Source organism: Bos mutus, chromosome 11, assembly GCF_027580195.1.
Source record: "Bos mutus isolate GX-2022 chromosome 11, NWIPB_WYAK_1.1, whole genome shotgun sequence".
In the NCBI taxonomy this organism is placed as follows: domain Eukaryota; kingdom Metazoa; phylum Chordata; class Mammalia; order Artiodactyla; family Bovidae; genus Bos; species Bos mutus.
Window position 1 is genome coordinate 23,927,874 of NC_091627.1, and position 18,133 is coordinate 23,946,006.

General features: G+C 40.8%; 1 protein-coding gene across 2 annotated transcripts in view; it reads right to left on the minus strand.

The window, feature by feature from the left end:
- NBAS (NBAS subunit of NRZ tethering complex) overlaps nucleotides 1-18,133 on the minus strand; it is a 329,480-nt gene that overhangs the window by 268,668 nt on the left and 42,679 nt on the right. For both annotated transcript variants that reach the window (XM_005891040.3, XM_070379139.1), the window contains one exon: nucleotides 750-888. In XM_005891040.3, the coding sequence (XP_005891102.2) occupies nucleotides 750-888 (139 nt within the window). The remainder of the gene's footprint in view (nucleotides 1-749; nucleotides 889-18,133) is intronic.

Genomic DNA, 18,133 nt, shown 5'->3' on the forward strand with positions numbered 1-18,133 from the left:
AGCTTTCCAGGAGGTCTTGGTATCAACAGCAGACTTTGCCACATATAAGGGATACGCTTTCACAAGGTAAGCGACAAAAATGTAAGGATTTTTCATTTGTCTGTTTATGTGGCTAATTTTTATTATCACAGCAGAGCCTAGCCTATATTAACTACAGCAGAAAGGAGTGACTGATAGAAAACAGAAGCTCAATAATAGAGTGAATAAATGAACAGGTGGATAAACAGTCCCGATCAATATGTAACAAAATGGAAGAACCAAGGCAGTTAAGAACCTGAACAGGGAACTCCTGCCAGATTTCGCACTCTCATTCTGCCACTTGCTAGCTGGCTGACCCAGCTAAATTTCACCTTCCTCATCAACAGACTTGGGCTACTAACAATACCTATCTCAAAGGGTTACTGAGAGTTAAATGAGCTACAATCTGTGAGAGTGCTCAGAACTGCTGCCAGAGCACCAAAGGACTTAATAAATGTCAAGGTCTAAAAAAGCAAATGCAAGTAACAATACTGCTAAATCCTTTTTCTTCATATCTGCAAACATTTTTATTAAAAATGAGACCAAGTTAAATAAAGCATGCTTTAGATAAATTTGATATTTGATAGAAATCCTAAAATTTCACTTGTATTAAGTCACTTTCCTCATTTAAGGCAGATTGCTTCTTTCTCCATATATCTTACAAAGGGCTTATCTAAGACCTTTAGATAACGTCCAAATGAACAAAATGAAATACCATAAATGAGACTTACTGCAGTGACCCTGTCGCCACCATGAGTAACGGGCTTATAATACGGTGATCCTGAAAGAACTCTCCAGGCAGACAGTCCACAGCTAGCAGCTTTGGATATGCCCACTTCAGCAGTTTCACATCCGCCAACCAGCAAAAGTCTAAAACAGAGAAAGATAAAGAGAAGTGATAAATTACAAATATGAACAGGACAACATCAAAACAAAGCGAGCGGAAATGCTCACTTCCACAAGGAAAACTGAAATAAAATTAGAAGGTAAATATTTTAGGGGAAACAACCAATAGACCAGACGGATTCTCAACTAGTAATTTCACCTTCACTGACACACTGGAACATCTGAAACCCAGATGAGAACTTGGAAATGTAAAAAGAAATGTTTTCAGGTTGGTCACTGAGTATCTAAGAAGCTGTATCAACACCAATAAACTTAAATAAACCGATACATTCCTGACATAACTACCCTACCAAGTGTACAACAGATAGCCAACAGGAACCTGCGTGTGGCACAGGCAGTCAGCTTGTGCTCTATGGTGACCTAGACTGGCGGGATGGTGGTGGTGGGAGGGAGGCCCACGAGGGAGGGACAGATGTATACATAGATCTGATTCACTTCAAAGTCGGCAGAAACCAACACAACATTATAAAGCAACTGTACCTCAATAAATTAATAAACATAAATGGATATGTCACCTCACAGATATGTATATATTAACTACAGCAGTGCACTGGAGGTCATGAGGGCACAGTTACAGATGCTAGGAAAAAAAAAAAAAATGACAGCCAGGAATGCTGTGGATGGGACACAACTATACACTAGTAACTATACTGAAGTAAGACAGCTCAGTAGCTTAGCCCCACATTATCACCTGTTCACTTTACTGTTTGCTATACTTCATTGCAATTAAAGGCCAGTTACCAACAAGGCAAAGCAGTCTAACAAGCAGTACAAGTTAAAAGACCACTACACATAAACTAAGCCAATTAATAATGGAACCCAACAGTCATGATTTTTAAAGTTAAGTCATGTGCAGTAAATCTGGCAGGGCACTATATAAGACATTGTAATCATGCATCAAAAAACAAGAAAAAGGTTTGCAAATAAAACTTCTGGTGTCTTAAGGTAAACACTGTTGTCCCCAATAACAATAAGGCGATGGAGTAACAGAAGACAGAAGCCACATCCTTTTCCATGTCTTCATAAATGATAACGGTTTCATGTTCACGTCTTTAAGAGTCCTTATTATTGAGAAATACACACTGGCACATTCAGATGAAACACTACACTGTCCAGGATTGACTTCATGATACTCTAGGCTCGGGGGGTGGAGGCTCGGCTGAGGCCACAGATGATGTGATGCTGGCCACGAGTCCATTGTTAACCTGAATAGCAGGCACGAGGGAGTCATATAGTCTTCTATGATCATGCTACAAATTTTCCATACGGAACTTTTATTTTTAAGTCAATTTGTTAGGAAAAACTTCTCTGAAAAAATAGAAGCAAAACAGGTAGCTCTGAATGTTTACATTTCTGAATCTAGTCACAGCACTTTTTCACACAGAAAACATGCAATTCTCACAAAGACATATCTTTAAAAATTAGTAGCCTATTGTTATAACAAAAATAAAACACAATCTGAGAATTCAACAAACCTCTAAAAGGACAGGGCAAAACAGATCCTGATAATGATAATAATTTCTCTCTACTCAGTGTGCAATAGTGACCATATATATATATATATATATGCACATACACACACCATATAATACTTTTTTCAAGAGGTTAAGCATTATTATTCTGTTTGCACTACTATGCCATGGAAGTAACAGATATCATACCTCATTTTTACATTTTAAAATATATGTATAAAACTTTACGTTACCTGACTACAGAAGGACAGCTAACTGAGATTTCAGTTTCATTCTGCATCTCCTGATCTTAATTCTAGAAGACATTTCCTCCCTATGAATTCTGATAAACACAGTCACGCATAATCAAATTGGCTACAATAAGATAAGCTTGATTAAAAATGAAAGAGATTCAATAACTGCTTCCAAACAGCCTTTCCGCCATTCACGCCAGACTGAAGAGTAAGTGGAAAGGAGACAGAATGATGGAACTAATCGTGTATTGTTCCCACCAGATGGGATGGCAACTTTGGGACACTGATGCTGCAGCTCTAAGACCGTGCGTGTGTTCACCCATGCAGGCAGACAAGTGTGCTTGCTTGTGTTTAAAGGAAGGGGGGACTGAGACGATTTCATCAGCATAGTCACAAAGCGGGTAATCAGCAGCTACCTGATACACGGTTCATACAGGGATGAACAAGGTATGCTCCCTGCATTCAAAAAGCTCACTCTCCAATTAAAGGCACATGAAAATAAGGAACAGCTAAGAGCACAGAATTAAATGCTGCAAAAGGCAACACCCATATCTGGAGATGATAACCCAGGTGACATCTACTGAAGACTTATCTTCAGTTCTATGTGCCAAGGGGTATCAACCCCAAGTCAAGATGTTAACTTGGTCCATCACTTCACTGTTTTACAGGACTCAGTGCTGATGAGGGCTCAGCTTTTAGTGATTAAGGGCGGCGGGGGGCGGGGTGGGGAGGTAGATTGGTACTGATGCCTAAGGTAGCAAATAAACCTTCTTCATCATGATTACAGTTTTAGAAGAGGTGTCCTGGGCAGCACTAACCAAAATGAAGTGAAACCATGTAACTTAACTGAAAACAGTCAATGGAAATGAGAGAAGTCTGAGGCCCAGCACCATAAATGCAATAAATGTTTCCGGAGTGAGTAAATTTAAAGCTCCAACTTTCTCCTGAAGTAGCACAGAGAAAATGATGCTAGAGAGTCCTTTCCTCTCCACACCCTTCCTCATTCTTCCTAGATTTCAGCAGTAAGATATGGGAAGGTGAGGTGGGGGATGGGGGTCCTGGCAACAGGGGTGAGGAGTCATAAACTGATAAAGAGGGCAGCAGACAACACTAAAGCCAGAATGTGGTAAAGGACAACATCAGAAAGAAAATTTCAAAATGTTCCCTGAAAGATACAAAGTTACAATTAAAGAGAGCGATGCCATGTTCTCTGGGCTTCCCTGGTAGCTCAGATGGTAAAGAATCTGCCTACAATGAGGGAAACCTGAGTTCAATTCCTGGGTCAGGAAGATCCCCTGGAGAAAGGAATGACAACCCACTCCAGTATTTTTGCCTGGGAAATCCCATGGACAGAGGAACCTGGCGGGCTACAGTCCACGGGATCACAGAGATTCGACTGAGCAACTAACACTTGCACTTTGACCATGTTCTTTGACAAACTCCCCCTACCTTAAAAATGCCAATTCTTCTTAGTCTATAAGTTGAAAGAAAGAAATTTAAAAAAAAAACAATTTCTTATGGAACTGAACAAACATGTAATGGAACTAAACAATATATTCAACAAAATTCACATGGGAGAGTAGAGTTCTAAAAAGAGCCAACTATGGACTTCCCTGGTGGCCCAGAGGTTAGGACTCTGCTTCCCTGCAAGGGGCATGGGTTCAATCTTGCCTGGGGAACTAAAATCCCACACGCTGAGCAGCATGGCCATAAAAAAAAATTTAACTAAAATAAATAAAGTAAAAAGAATCAACTCCACTCACACTGATAACCTTTCTCTGCATGGCCTGTGCACGGTGCATCCTGACCCATCAAACACTTTCTCACCCTGCTGTCATTAAAATGATCTCCTTCAAATCTGACCATATTAAAACCTAAAATTTCCCTCCCGAAAGTGCACAGACAAGTCACACACCAGGAAAAGTTATTTATAAGACATAAAACTAACAGAGTATATGTTTTACCAGACAGAATCCATAAAGATCTCCCACAACCAGTCACAAAGAAAAATGCACAGAGAGTAAGTCACAAAAAGAGAAATACAAAAGCCAAGAATGCATATTAAAGCAACAAAGATTTATACCAGCCACTCTCTATGTTTATAGAGACACAGTAACTCTTATAAAACTACTAGTAAGACTGTAGCAATCATTTTGGAGGGTATCAGTTCAGTTCAGTCGCTCAGTTGTGTCTGACTCTTTGCAACCTCATGAATCACAGCACGCCAGGCCTCCCTGTCCATTACCAACTTCCAGAGTTCACTCAGACTCACGTCCATCGATTCGGTGATGCCATCCAGCCATCTCATCCTCTGTCGTCCCCTTATCCTCCTGCCCCCAATCCCTTCCAGCATCAGAGTCTTTGGAGGATATGACAATATCTAAAAAATGTGCACCGCCCCCCAACAATTCTCCAAATTGTGTTCTAAGATAACTCTGGAGAAATTCTCACACAGGCATATTTATCTCTTGGTAAAAGAATACCTCATACAGCACTGTTTATAATGCAGAAAGTCAGAAATATTTAAAATGTTTAAAAGGGATGAATAAATGCAAATTCAGTCAATTGTTCAGGGAAACATATACAGTATAAAAAGAACAAACATAAAATTATATACTAGAGATTTCCCTCGTGGTTCGGTGGTTAAAGAATCCGCCTTGCAATGCAAGGAACACAGGTTCGATTCTTGGTCAGCGAACTAAGATCTCATATGCTGCAGAGCAACTAAACCCATGCACCATAAGTACTGAGCCACATGCCACAACTAGAGAGTCCATGTGCCACAAAGAAAGATCCCACATGACATAGTGAAGATCCTACATGCCATGACTAACACAGATACAGCCAAACATGTTAAATATATATATATATATATATATATATATAAAAAGGAAGGTTGCACATCAAAACCATGAAAGCAGGTTGCCTCTACAAGTAGGAATCTGTTTGCACTACTGTCTCTCATTTATGTATTTGGCTGTATCTATACACATACATTGGACATGAGTTCGGGTGAACTCAGGGAGTTGGTGATGGACAAGGAGGCCCAGCGTGCTGCAATTCATGGGGTCGCAAAGAGTCGGACACGGCTGAGCAACTGAACTGAAATGAACTGAACTGATACACATACATGGGCTTCCCTTGTGGCTCAGCTGGTGAAGAATTCATCTGCAATGCGGGAGACTTGGGTTTGATCCCTGGGTTGGGAAGATCCCCTGGAGAATGGAAAGGCTACCCACTCCAGTATTCTGGCCTTGAGAATTCCATGGACTATAGTCCATGGGGTCACAAAGAATCGGACACAACTGAGCAACCTTCACTTTCACTTTCTATACACATACATACACACACACCTTTAGTAAAAAAGACAATCTTAGCATTTGTTAATTCTGGATAGTAGGTCTCAGGTGTGCATTAAAACATTCCCTGTATTTTCCTCTGCTTCTAACTTAAGAGAAAAGTCAAGATACAGGATTCCAAATTATGTACATAACTTTCTCCCAATTAATGAAGTCCGGAGAGAAAAAAAATTCAGTAAATTGGCTTTCACACTTAGCATCAACCCACAAGTCTTGTCAAATACTGAAAATGAAATTAGCATATCATTTGCTTTGTGGCATTCTGAAGCTATTTATACATTAATAGTTATATCTTAAGCATCCTGTGATTTACTATTGAAAGTCATTAGATTTTTGCAAAAATTAAGACCACAGACAACACTGTAGAAAATAATTCATATCAGTAATATTATTTTTTGTTGCAATAATTTCCTCCACCCAGAATATTTACCTGCAGTGACAACCACAACCTCCTTAAATATACACTATCAGGTTCCTAAGTACTTACAATCAGTTCAGTTCAATTCAGTCACTAAGTCATGTCTGACTCTTTGCGACCCCATGAATCCCAGCATGCCAGGCCTCCCTGTCCATCACCAACTCCCGGAGTTCACCCAAATTCACGTGCATCGATTCAGTGATGACATCCAGCCATCTCATCCTCTATCGTCCCTTTCTCCTCCTGCTACCCCAATCCCTCCCAGTATAAGGGTCTTTTCCAATGAGTCAACTCTTCGCATGAGGTGGCCACAGTACTGCAGTTTCAGCCTCAGCATCAGTCCTTCCAATGAACACCCAGGACTGGTCTCCTTTAGGATGGACTGGTTGGATTTGCTTCTAGTCCAAGGGACTCGCAAGAGTCTTCTCCAACACTACAGTTCAAAAGCATCAATTCTTCGGCGCTCAGCTTTCTTCACAGTCCAACTCTCACATCCATACATGACCACTGGAAAAACCATAGCCTTGACTAGAAAGACTTTTGTTCACAAAGTAATATCTCTGCTTTTGAATATGCTATCTAGGTTGGTCATAACTTTCCTTCCAAGAAGTAACAGTCTTTTAATTTCATGGCTGCAGTCACCATCTGCAGTGATTTTGGAGCCCAAAACAATAAAGTCTGACACTGTTTCCCATCTATTTCCCATGAAGTGATGGGACCAGATGCCACAATCTTAGTTTTCTGAATATTGAGCTTTAAGCCAACTTTTTCACTCTCCTCTTTCACTTTCATCAAGAGGCTTTTTAGTTCCTCCTCACTTTCTGCCATAAGGGTGGTGTCATCTGCATATCTGAGGTTATTGATATTTCTCCCGGCAATCTTGATTCCAGCTTGTGCTTCTTTCAGCCCAGCATTTCTCATGATGTACTCTGCATAGAAGTTAAATAAGCAGGGTGACAATATACAGCCTTGACATACTCCTTTTCCTATTTGGAACCAGTCTATTGGTCCATGTCCAGTTCTAACTGTTGCTTCCTGACCTGCATACAGACTTCTCAAGAGGCAGGTCAGGTGGTCTGGTATTCCCATCTCTTTAAGAATTTTCCACAGTTTCTTGTGATCCATACAGTCAAAGGCTTTGGCATAGTCAATAAAGCAGAAATAGATGTTTTTCTGGAACTCTCTTGCTTTTTCCATGATCCAGCGGATGTTGGCAATTTGATCTCTGGTTCCTCTGCCTTTTCTAAAACCAGCTTGAACATCTGGAAGTTCACAGTTCATGTATTGCTGAAGCCTGGCTCAGAGGGCAGAGACACTGAAACCATAACACAGAAAACTAGCCAATCTGATCACATGGACCACAGCCTTGTCTAACTCAATGAAACTAAGCCATGCCATGTGGAGCCACCCAAGATGGCTGGATCATGGTGGACAGGTCTGACAGAATGTGGTCCACTGGAGAAGGGAATGGCAAACCACTTCAGTATTCTTGCCTTGAGAACCCCATGAACAGTATGAAAAGGCAAAATGATAGGATACTGAAAGAGGAACTCCCCAGGTCAGTAGGTGCCCAATATGCTACAGGAGATCAGTGGTGGAGAAATAACTCCAGAAAGAATGAGGATGGAGCCAAAGTGAAAACAATACCCAGTTGTGGACGTGACTAGTGATAGAAGCAAGGTCCGATGCTGTAAAGAGCAATATTGCATAGGAACCTGGAATGTTAGGTCCATGAGTCAAGGCAAATTGGAAGTGGTCAAACAGGAGATGGCAAGAGTGAACATCAACATTCTAGGAATCAGCGAATGAAAATGGACTGGAATGTGTGAATTTAACTCCGATGACCATTATATCTACTACTGCGGGCAGGAATCCCTTAGAAGAAATGGAGTAGCCATCATGGTCAACAGAGTCTAAAATGCAGTACTTGGATGCGATCTCAAAAACGAGACAATGATTTCTGTTCATTTCCAAGGCAAACCATTCAATATCACGGTGATCCAAGCCTATGCCCCAACCAGTAATGCTGAAGAAGCTGAATTGAATGGTTCTATGAAGACCTACAAGACCTTTTAGAACTGACACCCAAAAAAGATGTCCTTTTCATTATAGGGGACTGGAATGCAAAAGTAGGAAGTCAAGAAACACCTGGAGTAACAGGCAAATTTGGCCTTGGAGTACAGAATGAAGCACGGCAAAGGCTAATAGAGTTTTACCAAGAGAATGCACTGGTCATAGCAAACACCCTCTTCCAACAACACAAGAGAAAACTCTACACATGAACATCACCAGATGGTCAACACTGAAATTAGATTAATTATATTCTTTGCATCCAAAGATGGAGAAGCTCTATACAGTCACGGGAGCTGACTGTGGCTCAGATCATGAACTCCTTATTGGCAAATTCAGACTTAAATTGAAGAAAGTAGGGAAAGCCACTAGACCATTCAGGTTGACCTAAATCAAATCCCTTATGATTATACAGTGGAAGTACTTACCTTAAGAATCACATTTTGAAGCAAGCCCTTATTTTTTAATTATTCTATAAAGATGAAAAGCAATACAGAATTTCTACAGTACATATTAAATCTGAAGACTAAAGCACACAATGTGTAAGAGTTAAAACTCCTTCTCATTAAGTAAAACGAGAGAGTAGGAGACAGGAATTAACTTTCCCAATAATCTTTTACCTCAAAATTTTGTGGAAAATAGGAAAATCTCGGGTCAAGGAATCAGATGTATTAGGTTCAAATATCTTTGCACCAAAGTAACTGTAATATTAGTTTCCTTCATGCCATCAAAATTATAAACGCAAACCATGTGCTAAGCAACCAGGAATGTGTGAGACAAATGAAGAGCTCACTTTAACAAACCACTTATAATTCTCAGATTAATTTGCAGTGGCGAGCTTAGCTCTCCCAAAGCATTGGTACCAACCGTGGGGTGAGGCTCGGGCACCTTCCTTTCTCAGATGGCTGGGGACATATACTCATTCACAAGAATGACGACAAGCACAGTCCACTCCAGGGGAAAGAAGGAGCCCACCTGAACCACGCCTGTGGGGACCCCTGAGTTAGACACAAAAACAAGCCTGAAGGACCAATTAACTGCATGGGAGACGAGGTCCAGGAAAGCTTCACAGGGTTAACACCAGAGAAAGGTTTATCCCTTCAACAATTTCCTGACAGATAAAGAGATCAGATAAAGAGCCTCCTCAGCCAAGAGAACACGAGGTACAGGAGCACGGAGCTGTGTCTGTAAACAGTGTGCTGGGAGGATGCTCACAAAGGGAGTGAGTGCTCCCAGCCTGTAGAAGGCAAGCAGGGGTAGCAGGGCAGAAACTTAGAAGCGGTCCTTAACAATATGAGATGGTTTATGCTGCTCGCTTCCTGAGCACGTATCACCTTCTACTTTCTAAACTGTAACCGTTATTGAAATCACGCCTCCATCACCGAACTTAACCCACTCAGACACAGAGACTGTGTCTGTATGCTTCAAAGTATTTCCATGTCGGTTTCGTTCAGGGAATGGCTCTCTGCGCACAGAACTGCTGGGGCGGGAGGATAAGCCTGACACAGGGTCCTCATCCTCGGCTTAACCTCTCACGGCTTTAGTTCTACCACCTGAGAAATGAACGGGCTGAGCCGGGTGATGGATGAAACTCTTGGCCAGCTCTGACATTCTAAGAAACTAAAACTCACAGCAGGGATGTCAGTATCAGACAAGAAAAATAAGCTATAAGTGATGGAGCCAAAAACACATGGAGTGAATTAAATGAGCAGAGGCCAGGGCAGAGCAAGAGGCAGTGAGGAGAGGGCAGATAGCCCCCTCTGAGGAAAGGGAGGGAGGGAGGAATGGACTGTGTGCCCCCGTGTACCACACCAGGTGGGATTCTAATGCACTGGGAGAGCTAAATGTGACCCTAACAATTGACTCCAAGAAGAATTATAAATGGTTTATTAAGAAGGGGCTTCTGTCTAGTAATTGTTGAAACAATCTGCCATCTAGTGGCTTAAAACTCCTTAAAGTCAAGTACATGATTTTGAAATAATAGAGTGAGAAATTCTTGTATGTACCCTGTCCAATCACCAACAGGCTTGTGGCATAGACCAGCAAGGAAGGGGCGGGTGGGAGAGAATAATTACATGTCACCATATTGAAAGTTCTTAAGAGCATGCCTGGCAAAATAAAGGCTCAAAAACTGTTACCTGCTACTTCACAGACATGAAACAATCCTCTCTCAGGACACAGAAATGTTGCCAATTTAATTCATTTTAATTTGATCTTGATTATTCTTTACCAAGCTTCCCTGGTGGCTTAGATGGTAAAGACTCCAACTGCGATGCAGGAGACTTGGGTTCAATTCCTGGGTCGGGGAGATCCCCTGGAGAAGGAAATGGCTACCGGCTCCAGTATTCTTGCCTGGAGAACCAAATGGACAGAGGAGCCTGGCAGGCTACAGTCCACGGGGTCGCAGAGAGTCAGACACAACTGAGCAACTAACACTTTCACTTCACTTTCATTCCTTACTACAAAAATCTTATCAGTTCATTATTGACAATTCTGTTCATCTTAGAATTCTTGGATGTCCCTGCCCCAGATGCCTTCACTCAATCCACAGTTGATGTCAATAATCTAAAAACCTAACCCCCTCCTAAGCATCAGGATGCATTTAGGCAACTTCACTGCCAAGGCACAATATAACATGTTCAGCATCCCTCTATCAGATCTATTCCATGTCTACTTTGAATCCTGATTTCAGAACTGTCCAGGTCCTGAAATCAAATTCTCACCTATTTCAATTGCTCAAACTTAACTCTCTCAGGAAAATAAGTCTTGTCTTCAAACACTACCCCACCCCCACTGAACCCTACTAACTGTTGCCTGCCCGCTATCCCTCACTATGGGTCTTTCCATAATGTCTGCTATCAAAATCACTGTCACACATCTGCTCTGCTAAACACCACCTTAGAGTCTACACTAAACATCTCTGTGCTTAAGCAGCTTGCAAAAACCACCATCTACTGTCTGTGTGCAGTGCAGTGCCGGGAAAATGTCATCCAAAAAGAATGACTTGTCTTGAGGTTACAGAGCAAATAGGTAGCACGTATTTCCTGTCTCCTAATCCAGTACATGTACAGTGCAGAATGATGAAAAGACACCCTTTTCATCAGAGGGAACTGGAATGCAAAAGTAGGAAGTCAAGAGATACTTGGAGTAACAGGCAAATTTGGCCTTGGAGTACAAAACGAAGCAGTGCAAATGCTAACAGTTTTGCCAAGAGAACGCACTGGTCATAGCAAACACCCTCTTCCAACAACACAAGAGACGACTCTACACATGGACATCAACAGATAGTCAATTCCAAAATCAGATTAATTATATTCTTTGCAGCCAAAGATGGAGAAGTCTAAACAGTTAGCAAAAACAAGACAGGGAGCTGCCTGTGGCTCAGATCATGAACTCCTTATTACCAAATTCAGACTTAAATTGAAGAAACTAGGGGAAACCACTAGACCATTCAGGTATGACCCAAATCAAATCTCTTACGATTATACAGTGGAAGTGACAAATAGATTCAAGGGATTAGATCTGACAGACAGAATACCTAAAGAACTATGGACAGAGGTTCGTGACATTCTACAGGAGGCAGTATTCAAAACCATCCCCAAGAAAAAGAAATGCAAAAAGGCAAAATGGTTGTTTGAGGAGGCCTTACAAATAGCTGAGAAAAGAGAAGCTAAAGGCAAAGGAAAAAGGAAACATATACCCATTTGAATGCAGAGTTCCAAAGAATAGCAAGGAGAGATAAGAAAGCCTTCCTCAGTGATCAATGCAAATAGAGAACAACAGAATGGGAAAAACTAGAGATCTCAAGAAAATTAGAGATACCAAGGGAACATTTCATGCAAAGATGGGTACAATAAAGGACAGAAATTTCATGCAAAGATGGGTACAATAAAGGACAGTAATGGTATGGACCTAACAGAAGTAGACGATATTAAGAAGAGGTGGCAAGAATACACAGAAGAACTATACAAAAAAGATCTTCATGACCCAGATAACCAAGATGGTGTGATCATTCACATAAAGCCAGACATTCTGGAATGCAAAGTCAAGTGGGCCTTAGGTAGCATCACTACCAACAAAGCTAGTGGAGGTGGTGGAATCCAGTTGAGCTATTTCAAATCCTCAAGGATGATGCTGTGTAAGTGCTGCAATCAATATGCCAGCAAATTTGGAAAACTCAGCAGTGGCCATAGGACTGGAAAAGGTCACTTTTCATTCCAATCCCAAAGAAGGGCAAAGCCAAAGAATGCTCAAACTACCACACAATTGTACTCATCTAACACGCCAGCTAAGTAATGCTCAAAATTCTCCAAGCCAGGCTTCAACAGTAAATGAACCATGAACTTCCAGATGTTCAAGCTGGATTTAGAAAAGGCAGAAGAACCAGAGATCAAATTGCCAACATCCATTGTATCATTGAAAAAGCAAGAGAGCTCCAGAAAAACATCTACTTCTGCTGGCTTATTGATTATGCCAAAGCCTTTGACTGTGTGGATCACAAGAAACTGTGGAAAATTCTTTAAGACATGGGAATATCAGACCACCTTACCTGCCTCCTGAGAAACCTGTATGCAGAAACCTGTATGCAGGTCAAGAAGCAACAGTTAGAATCAGACATGGAACAACGGACTGGTTCTAAGTTGGGAAAGGAGTACATCAAGGCTGTATATCGTCACCCTGCTTATTTAACTTATATGCAGAGGACATCATGAGAAATGCTGGGCTGAATGAAGCACAAGCTGGAATCAAGATTGCCAGAAGAAATATCAGTAACCTCAGATATGCAGATGACATCACACTTACGGCAGAAAGTGAAGAGTAATTGAAGAGTCTCTTGATGAAAATGAAAGAGGAGAATGAAAAAGTTGGCTTAAAAACTCAACATTCAGAAAACTAAGATCATGGCATCTGGTCCCATCACTTCATGGCAAATAGGTGGGGAAAACAATGGCAAACAGTGACAGACTTTATTTTTGGGGGCTCCAAAATCACTGCAGATGGTGACTGCAGCCATGAAATTAAAAGACGCTTGCTCCTTGGAAGAAAAGCTATGACCAACCTAAACAGCATATTAAAAAGCAGAGATATTACTTTGCCAACAAAGGTCCATCTAGTCAAAGTTATGGTTTTTCCAGTATTCATATATGGATGTGAGAGTTGGACTATAAAGCAAGCTGAGCACCAAAGAATTGATGCTTTTGAACTGTGGTGCTGGAGAAGACTCTTGAGAGTTCCTTGGACTGCAAGGAGATCCAACCAGTCCATCCTAAAGGAGATCAGTCCTGGGTGTTCGTTGGAGGGACTGATGTTGAAGCTGAAACTCCAATACTTAGCCGCCTGATGTGGAGAGCTGACTCATTTGAAAAGACCCTGATGCTGGGAAATATTGAGGGCAGGAGGAGGAGGAGGGCAGGACAGAGGATGAGATGGTTGGATGGCATCACTGACACGACAGACATGGGTTTGGGTGGACTCCAGGAGTTGTGATGGACAGGGAGGCCTGGCGTGCTGCAGTTCATGGGATCACAAAGAGTCGGACACGACTGAGTGACTGAACTGAACTGAACTGAATACTGCGGCCTCTCATCGTATTGAATTAAATCCTGGTGAATCTTAGACACATTGTGAAGTTCTTTGAGGGGCAGCATGGTGATGAATAGAGAGACAGGTTTATGGTTAGACCTTCCTGAGCTCCCATCAAGCTCAACCTTGGGGAAATGATTCGAGTTTTCTCCTCTACATAATGGGGAATAATAATTACTCCCATATAAATATAGATTAATTTCAGAATGTTTTTAGACACAAGTGAAAATCCAATTAAATTAGCTTAAGTGAGCAGAAAATTTCCTGGCTTATATAACTCAAAAGCTCAGAGGTGGGGCTGACTTCGGGGTTGGGTGATTCAACAATGAGTGGTCATCAACGAGCCAGTTTCTGTCTCTTTTCTCTGTGGTCTGTGGTGTTAGCTTCACCATCAGGAGTAAACTCCGGGAGTTGGTGATGGACAGGGAAGCCTGGCATGCTGCAGTCCATGGGGTCGCAAAGAGTCAGACACAAGTGAGCAACTAAACTGAATCCAGTACACATTCTATCACATCACAAATGTATTTTTTTAATTTTCTTTTTGTATATAAACCATAATTAAGCATCATTCCTTAATTCCTATAAAAGAACCAAAGATAATCGTCTTCTTTCATCTCTCTACTTTCAAGAAAGATCCACAGTAGCCAGCATGACTCCAAGTATAAGAAGAAATTCAATCTGGCCCAAGTCACTTCTTAAAATTTTATTTCCATAAATTCTGCAGAAGGATTGTGGAAATAGTCCTTAAAGTTAGGGGTCGGGGGGCAGGGGGGGGAGGTGGGGGGGCAGGGTGGGAGGGAGTATAACCTCAGTACAAAATACCCTGCTTAAGATTACTGAAATTCACTGACATACAAAGTTATCATATATCAGGTTAAACTACAACCAAAACACTCAAAGAGGAGAGACACAGACTTGTTATTTATCACCTGTAGGAATTCAAAGCTTTATCAAGGCCTACAAGGGCCCACTTAAGTGCAAAAAACTATAACATAATGAGAACTAGCCTCTTCTCTCAAAGACTCTCCATGTAGAGGACTGATGGATGAGGTAACAATGATTTCAAATAAATTTTTTTCAATTGTAGGCCAAAGAAAAGTAAAAGTAATAAAGCACTGTCACTGACTTAAAAGACAGCTAAAGGCTGCTAAGAACCAAGATGCTTCTGAGTCACACATGTCTCCCTATCTGTAATATATTCTAGATAAAAACAGATCACAGGATGTGGCCAAGACTCCCCTGCCTCACCAGAAACATATACCCGTTTAAGAAAAAAAGGAAAGTTAGTCCATGAAGCTCAGCAAGTCCCTTAATTCACATCTAAGGACTTTCCTCTATGCCAAAACGATGCAGCTTTCTCTACTAACAATAGGACCTCTTCGTTTCTCTTCTAAAAACCAACCTGAACTCACGGAAAAAAGAATTTGCTCACACTGGAAGAATGAGCATTCGAAAGGCAACATGAAAAACTCCTTAATGTAAGTTAAGATACTCAATTTCTGACATTCAGACTTGCCAGCTACAAAGCTGCACATTAATCTCTCAAATGTCAATAGCCCCTACACTACCAAAGGCCAAACACACTCTCTCGCTGCAGTAGAAGATAATCAACAAGGATCAGGACTACGGCACCCATTCCTTTTCTAGAAGCAATCCTTCATAAAATTATTAAATCTTATCTAGCTAGGGCTTATGAGAAATTTCCTAATGCAATTTATACATAACTGCTCCTCCAGCTGTCAATATAGTATATCTTTTACACACCACTGACCTGATTCTCACAGAATATATATGACCTTAGGAACCAGAAAGAAAGGCGGGCAATTTTACAGCAATGTAATGGATATAAAGGCTCACTGATTACCTCCCCAAAGCATCTCATAGGTCTATATGGATCTTACAGCTTATAAAAGAAGAAAAATGTGCTAGTGCTCTTGGGTAAACCTTTAAGGTAGGGTATTCTCAACACTATCTCTTCCACAAGATAAAATTAAAACATTTGTGGGACCTTTCCCTAGACGAGGGTGATGTACTGAGATGGTGGCCCCTCTGTGTACTCTACCCACACCCCTTCCCAGTCTGCGCCCAGGCCTGTTTTCTTTCCCGTGCCAGTTGGGTTGTTATGTCTCCTGAGAGCTCATTCACACAAGACATTTTTGATCCCCCCACTAAGTACAACGTATGGGATAAAGGGGGTATCTCAAGTAAATGAGTGTGAAGGACGCCTGCATTTAAAACGCTGAGGGAGGAATATTCAAGTGGGAGGGGACGTGGGTGAACCTATGGCTGATTCATGCCGATGTTTGGTAGAAACCAATGCAATACTGCAAAGCAATTATCCTTCCATTAAACATAAATTTTATAAAAAGTAAAATAAATAATGCTTATAAATAATAAATACATAATAATAATAATAAAAATAAAATGCTGAGTGCTGTTTAGGGGAAATCAGAAGGCCACCAAGAGATGACCAAATCAGGAGACACAGCCCTTTAGTACTGCAGTATGCCATTACTTAAAGGTGTTCCTCAGTATCCCCTAAAATTAACAGATTTCTAAAGACTATCTCCTCGTCCATCTTCTGAGACTTGCACAGAATAGTAGGAAATACTATGAGTGCACATTTAGGAGAATGCAATCACCCAACTACTCTTTAGCCAATTCACTCCTACCTAACTGTACTCTATACATAGGCAAGCTGAAAACCTAGCTTATTACTCCTTGTAAATGTTGTCTCACACTCTTTTTGTAGAATCTGTATCTGGCTTAACACAGGTGACTAAAAGGGAAAAAAAAAAAATCACTCAAATGCTTGAATTAATCCTTAACACAACCATGAAACATTATTAATCAATCATGGTTTTTCCCTATAGACTACATGAAACATAGGTATCTTTCTTAACATAAACCTGGGTATCTTTCTTAACATAAAGACAAAAGTGTTCAGTTGGTGGCAATGTAAATTGGCTCAACCACTAGGGAAAACAGTATAGAGATTCCTCAGAAAACTCGAGTAGCCCTATGATCCCACAGTCCGACTCCTGGGCATATACCCAGACGAAACTATACTTCAAAAAGATACATGCATCATTGTATTCATAGTAGTGCTGTTTATAATAGCCAAGAGTATCACTTGGCTAGATATGGGAACAACCTAAATGTCCATCAACAGATGAATGGATAAGAAGATGCGGTGTGTATACACACACACACACACATACACACACAACTGATGTATTACTCAGTCATCAAAACATATGCATGCCATCTGCAGCAACATGGATGGACCCAGAGATTAAAGTCAGAAAGAAAAAGACAAATATCACATGATATAACTTACATGTGGAATCTACAATACAATACAAATCAATGTATCTATAAAAACAGACTCACAGACATAAGAGAACAGACCTGCGGTTGCCAAGGGGGAGGAGGATGGGAAGGGACGGAAGGAATGAGAGTTTGGGATCAGTAGAGCTTAACTATTATATAGGAGACTGATAAACAACAAGGTCCCCCTGTACAGCACAGGAAACTATATTCCATATCCTGTGAGCAATCAGAATGGAAAAGAATATGCAAAGGAATATATATGTGTGCAACTGAATCACTTTATAGTAAAGAAGAAATAAAATACTGTCAATCAACTATACTTCAATAATTTTAAAAAAAAAACATACACCCTTTTTACTATATGTGAATTAAAAGTAATTTTAAAACTTAAAAAGAAAGTGTTCAAATGAAAACCTGCTTAAAGGATCTTTTTTCTTTCTAATTCACTCTTTATTACAGTTTTATTGAGGTTGTGATTTACATTCCATGAAACTCACGGGCATGAGAGATCTTTAGGAGCACTGGAAATATTCTAGAACTGACTGGTGTAGAGCTTGCACAACCCTACGTATTTATTAAAAATCACTGAACTATACACTTAAAATACCAAAGCATCATCAAGGATTCCGAGAATGAGTGGCTTCTCACAAAGGACCAAGAAAAGAGGCTTGTTTTCCACCTTTTGTGTTTGTTGAGATATAATTCAGGACCTAGAAAAAGTTAGCTTCCAACACAAATTAT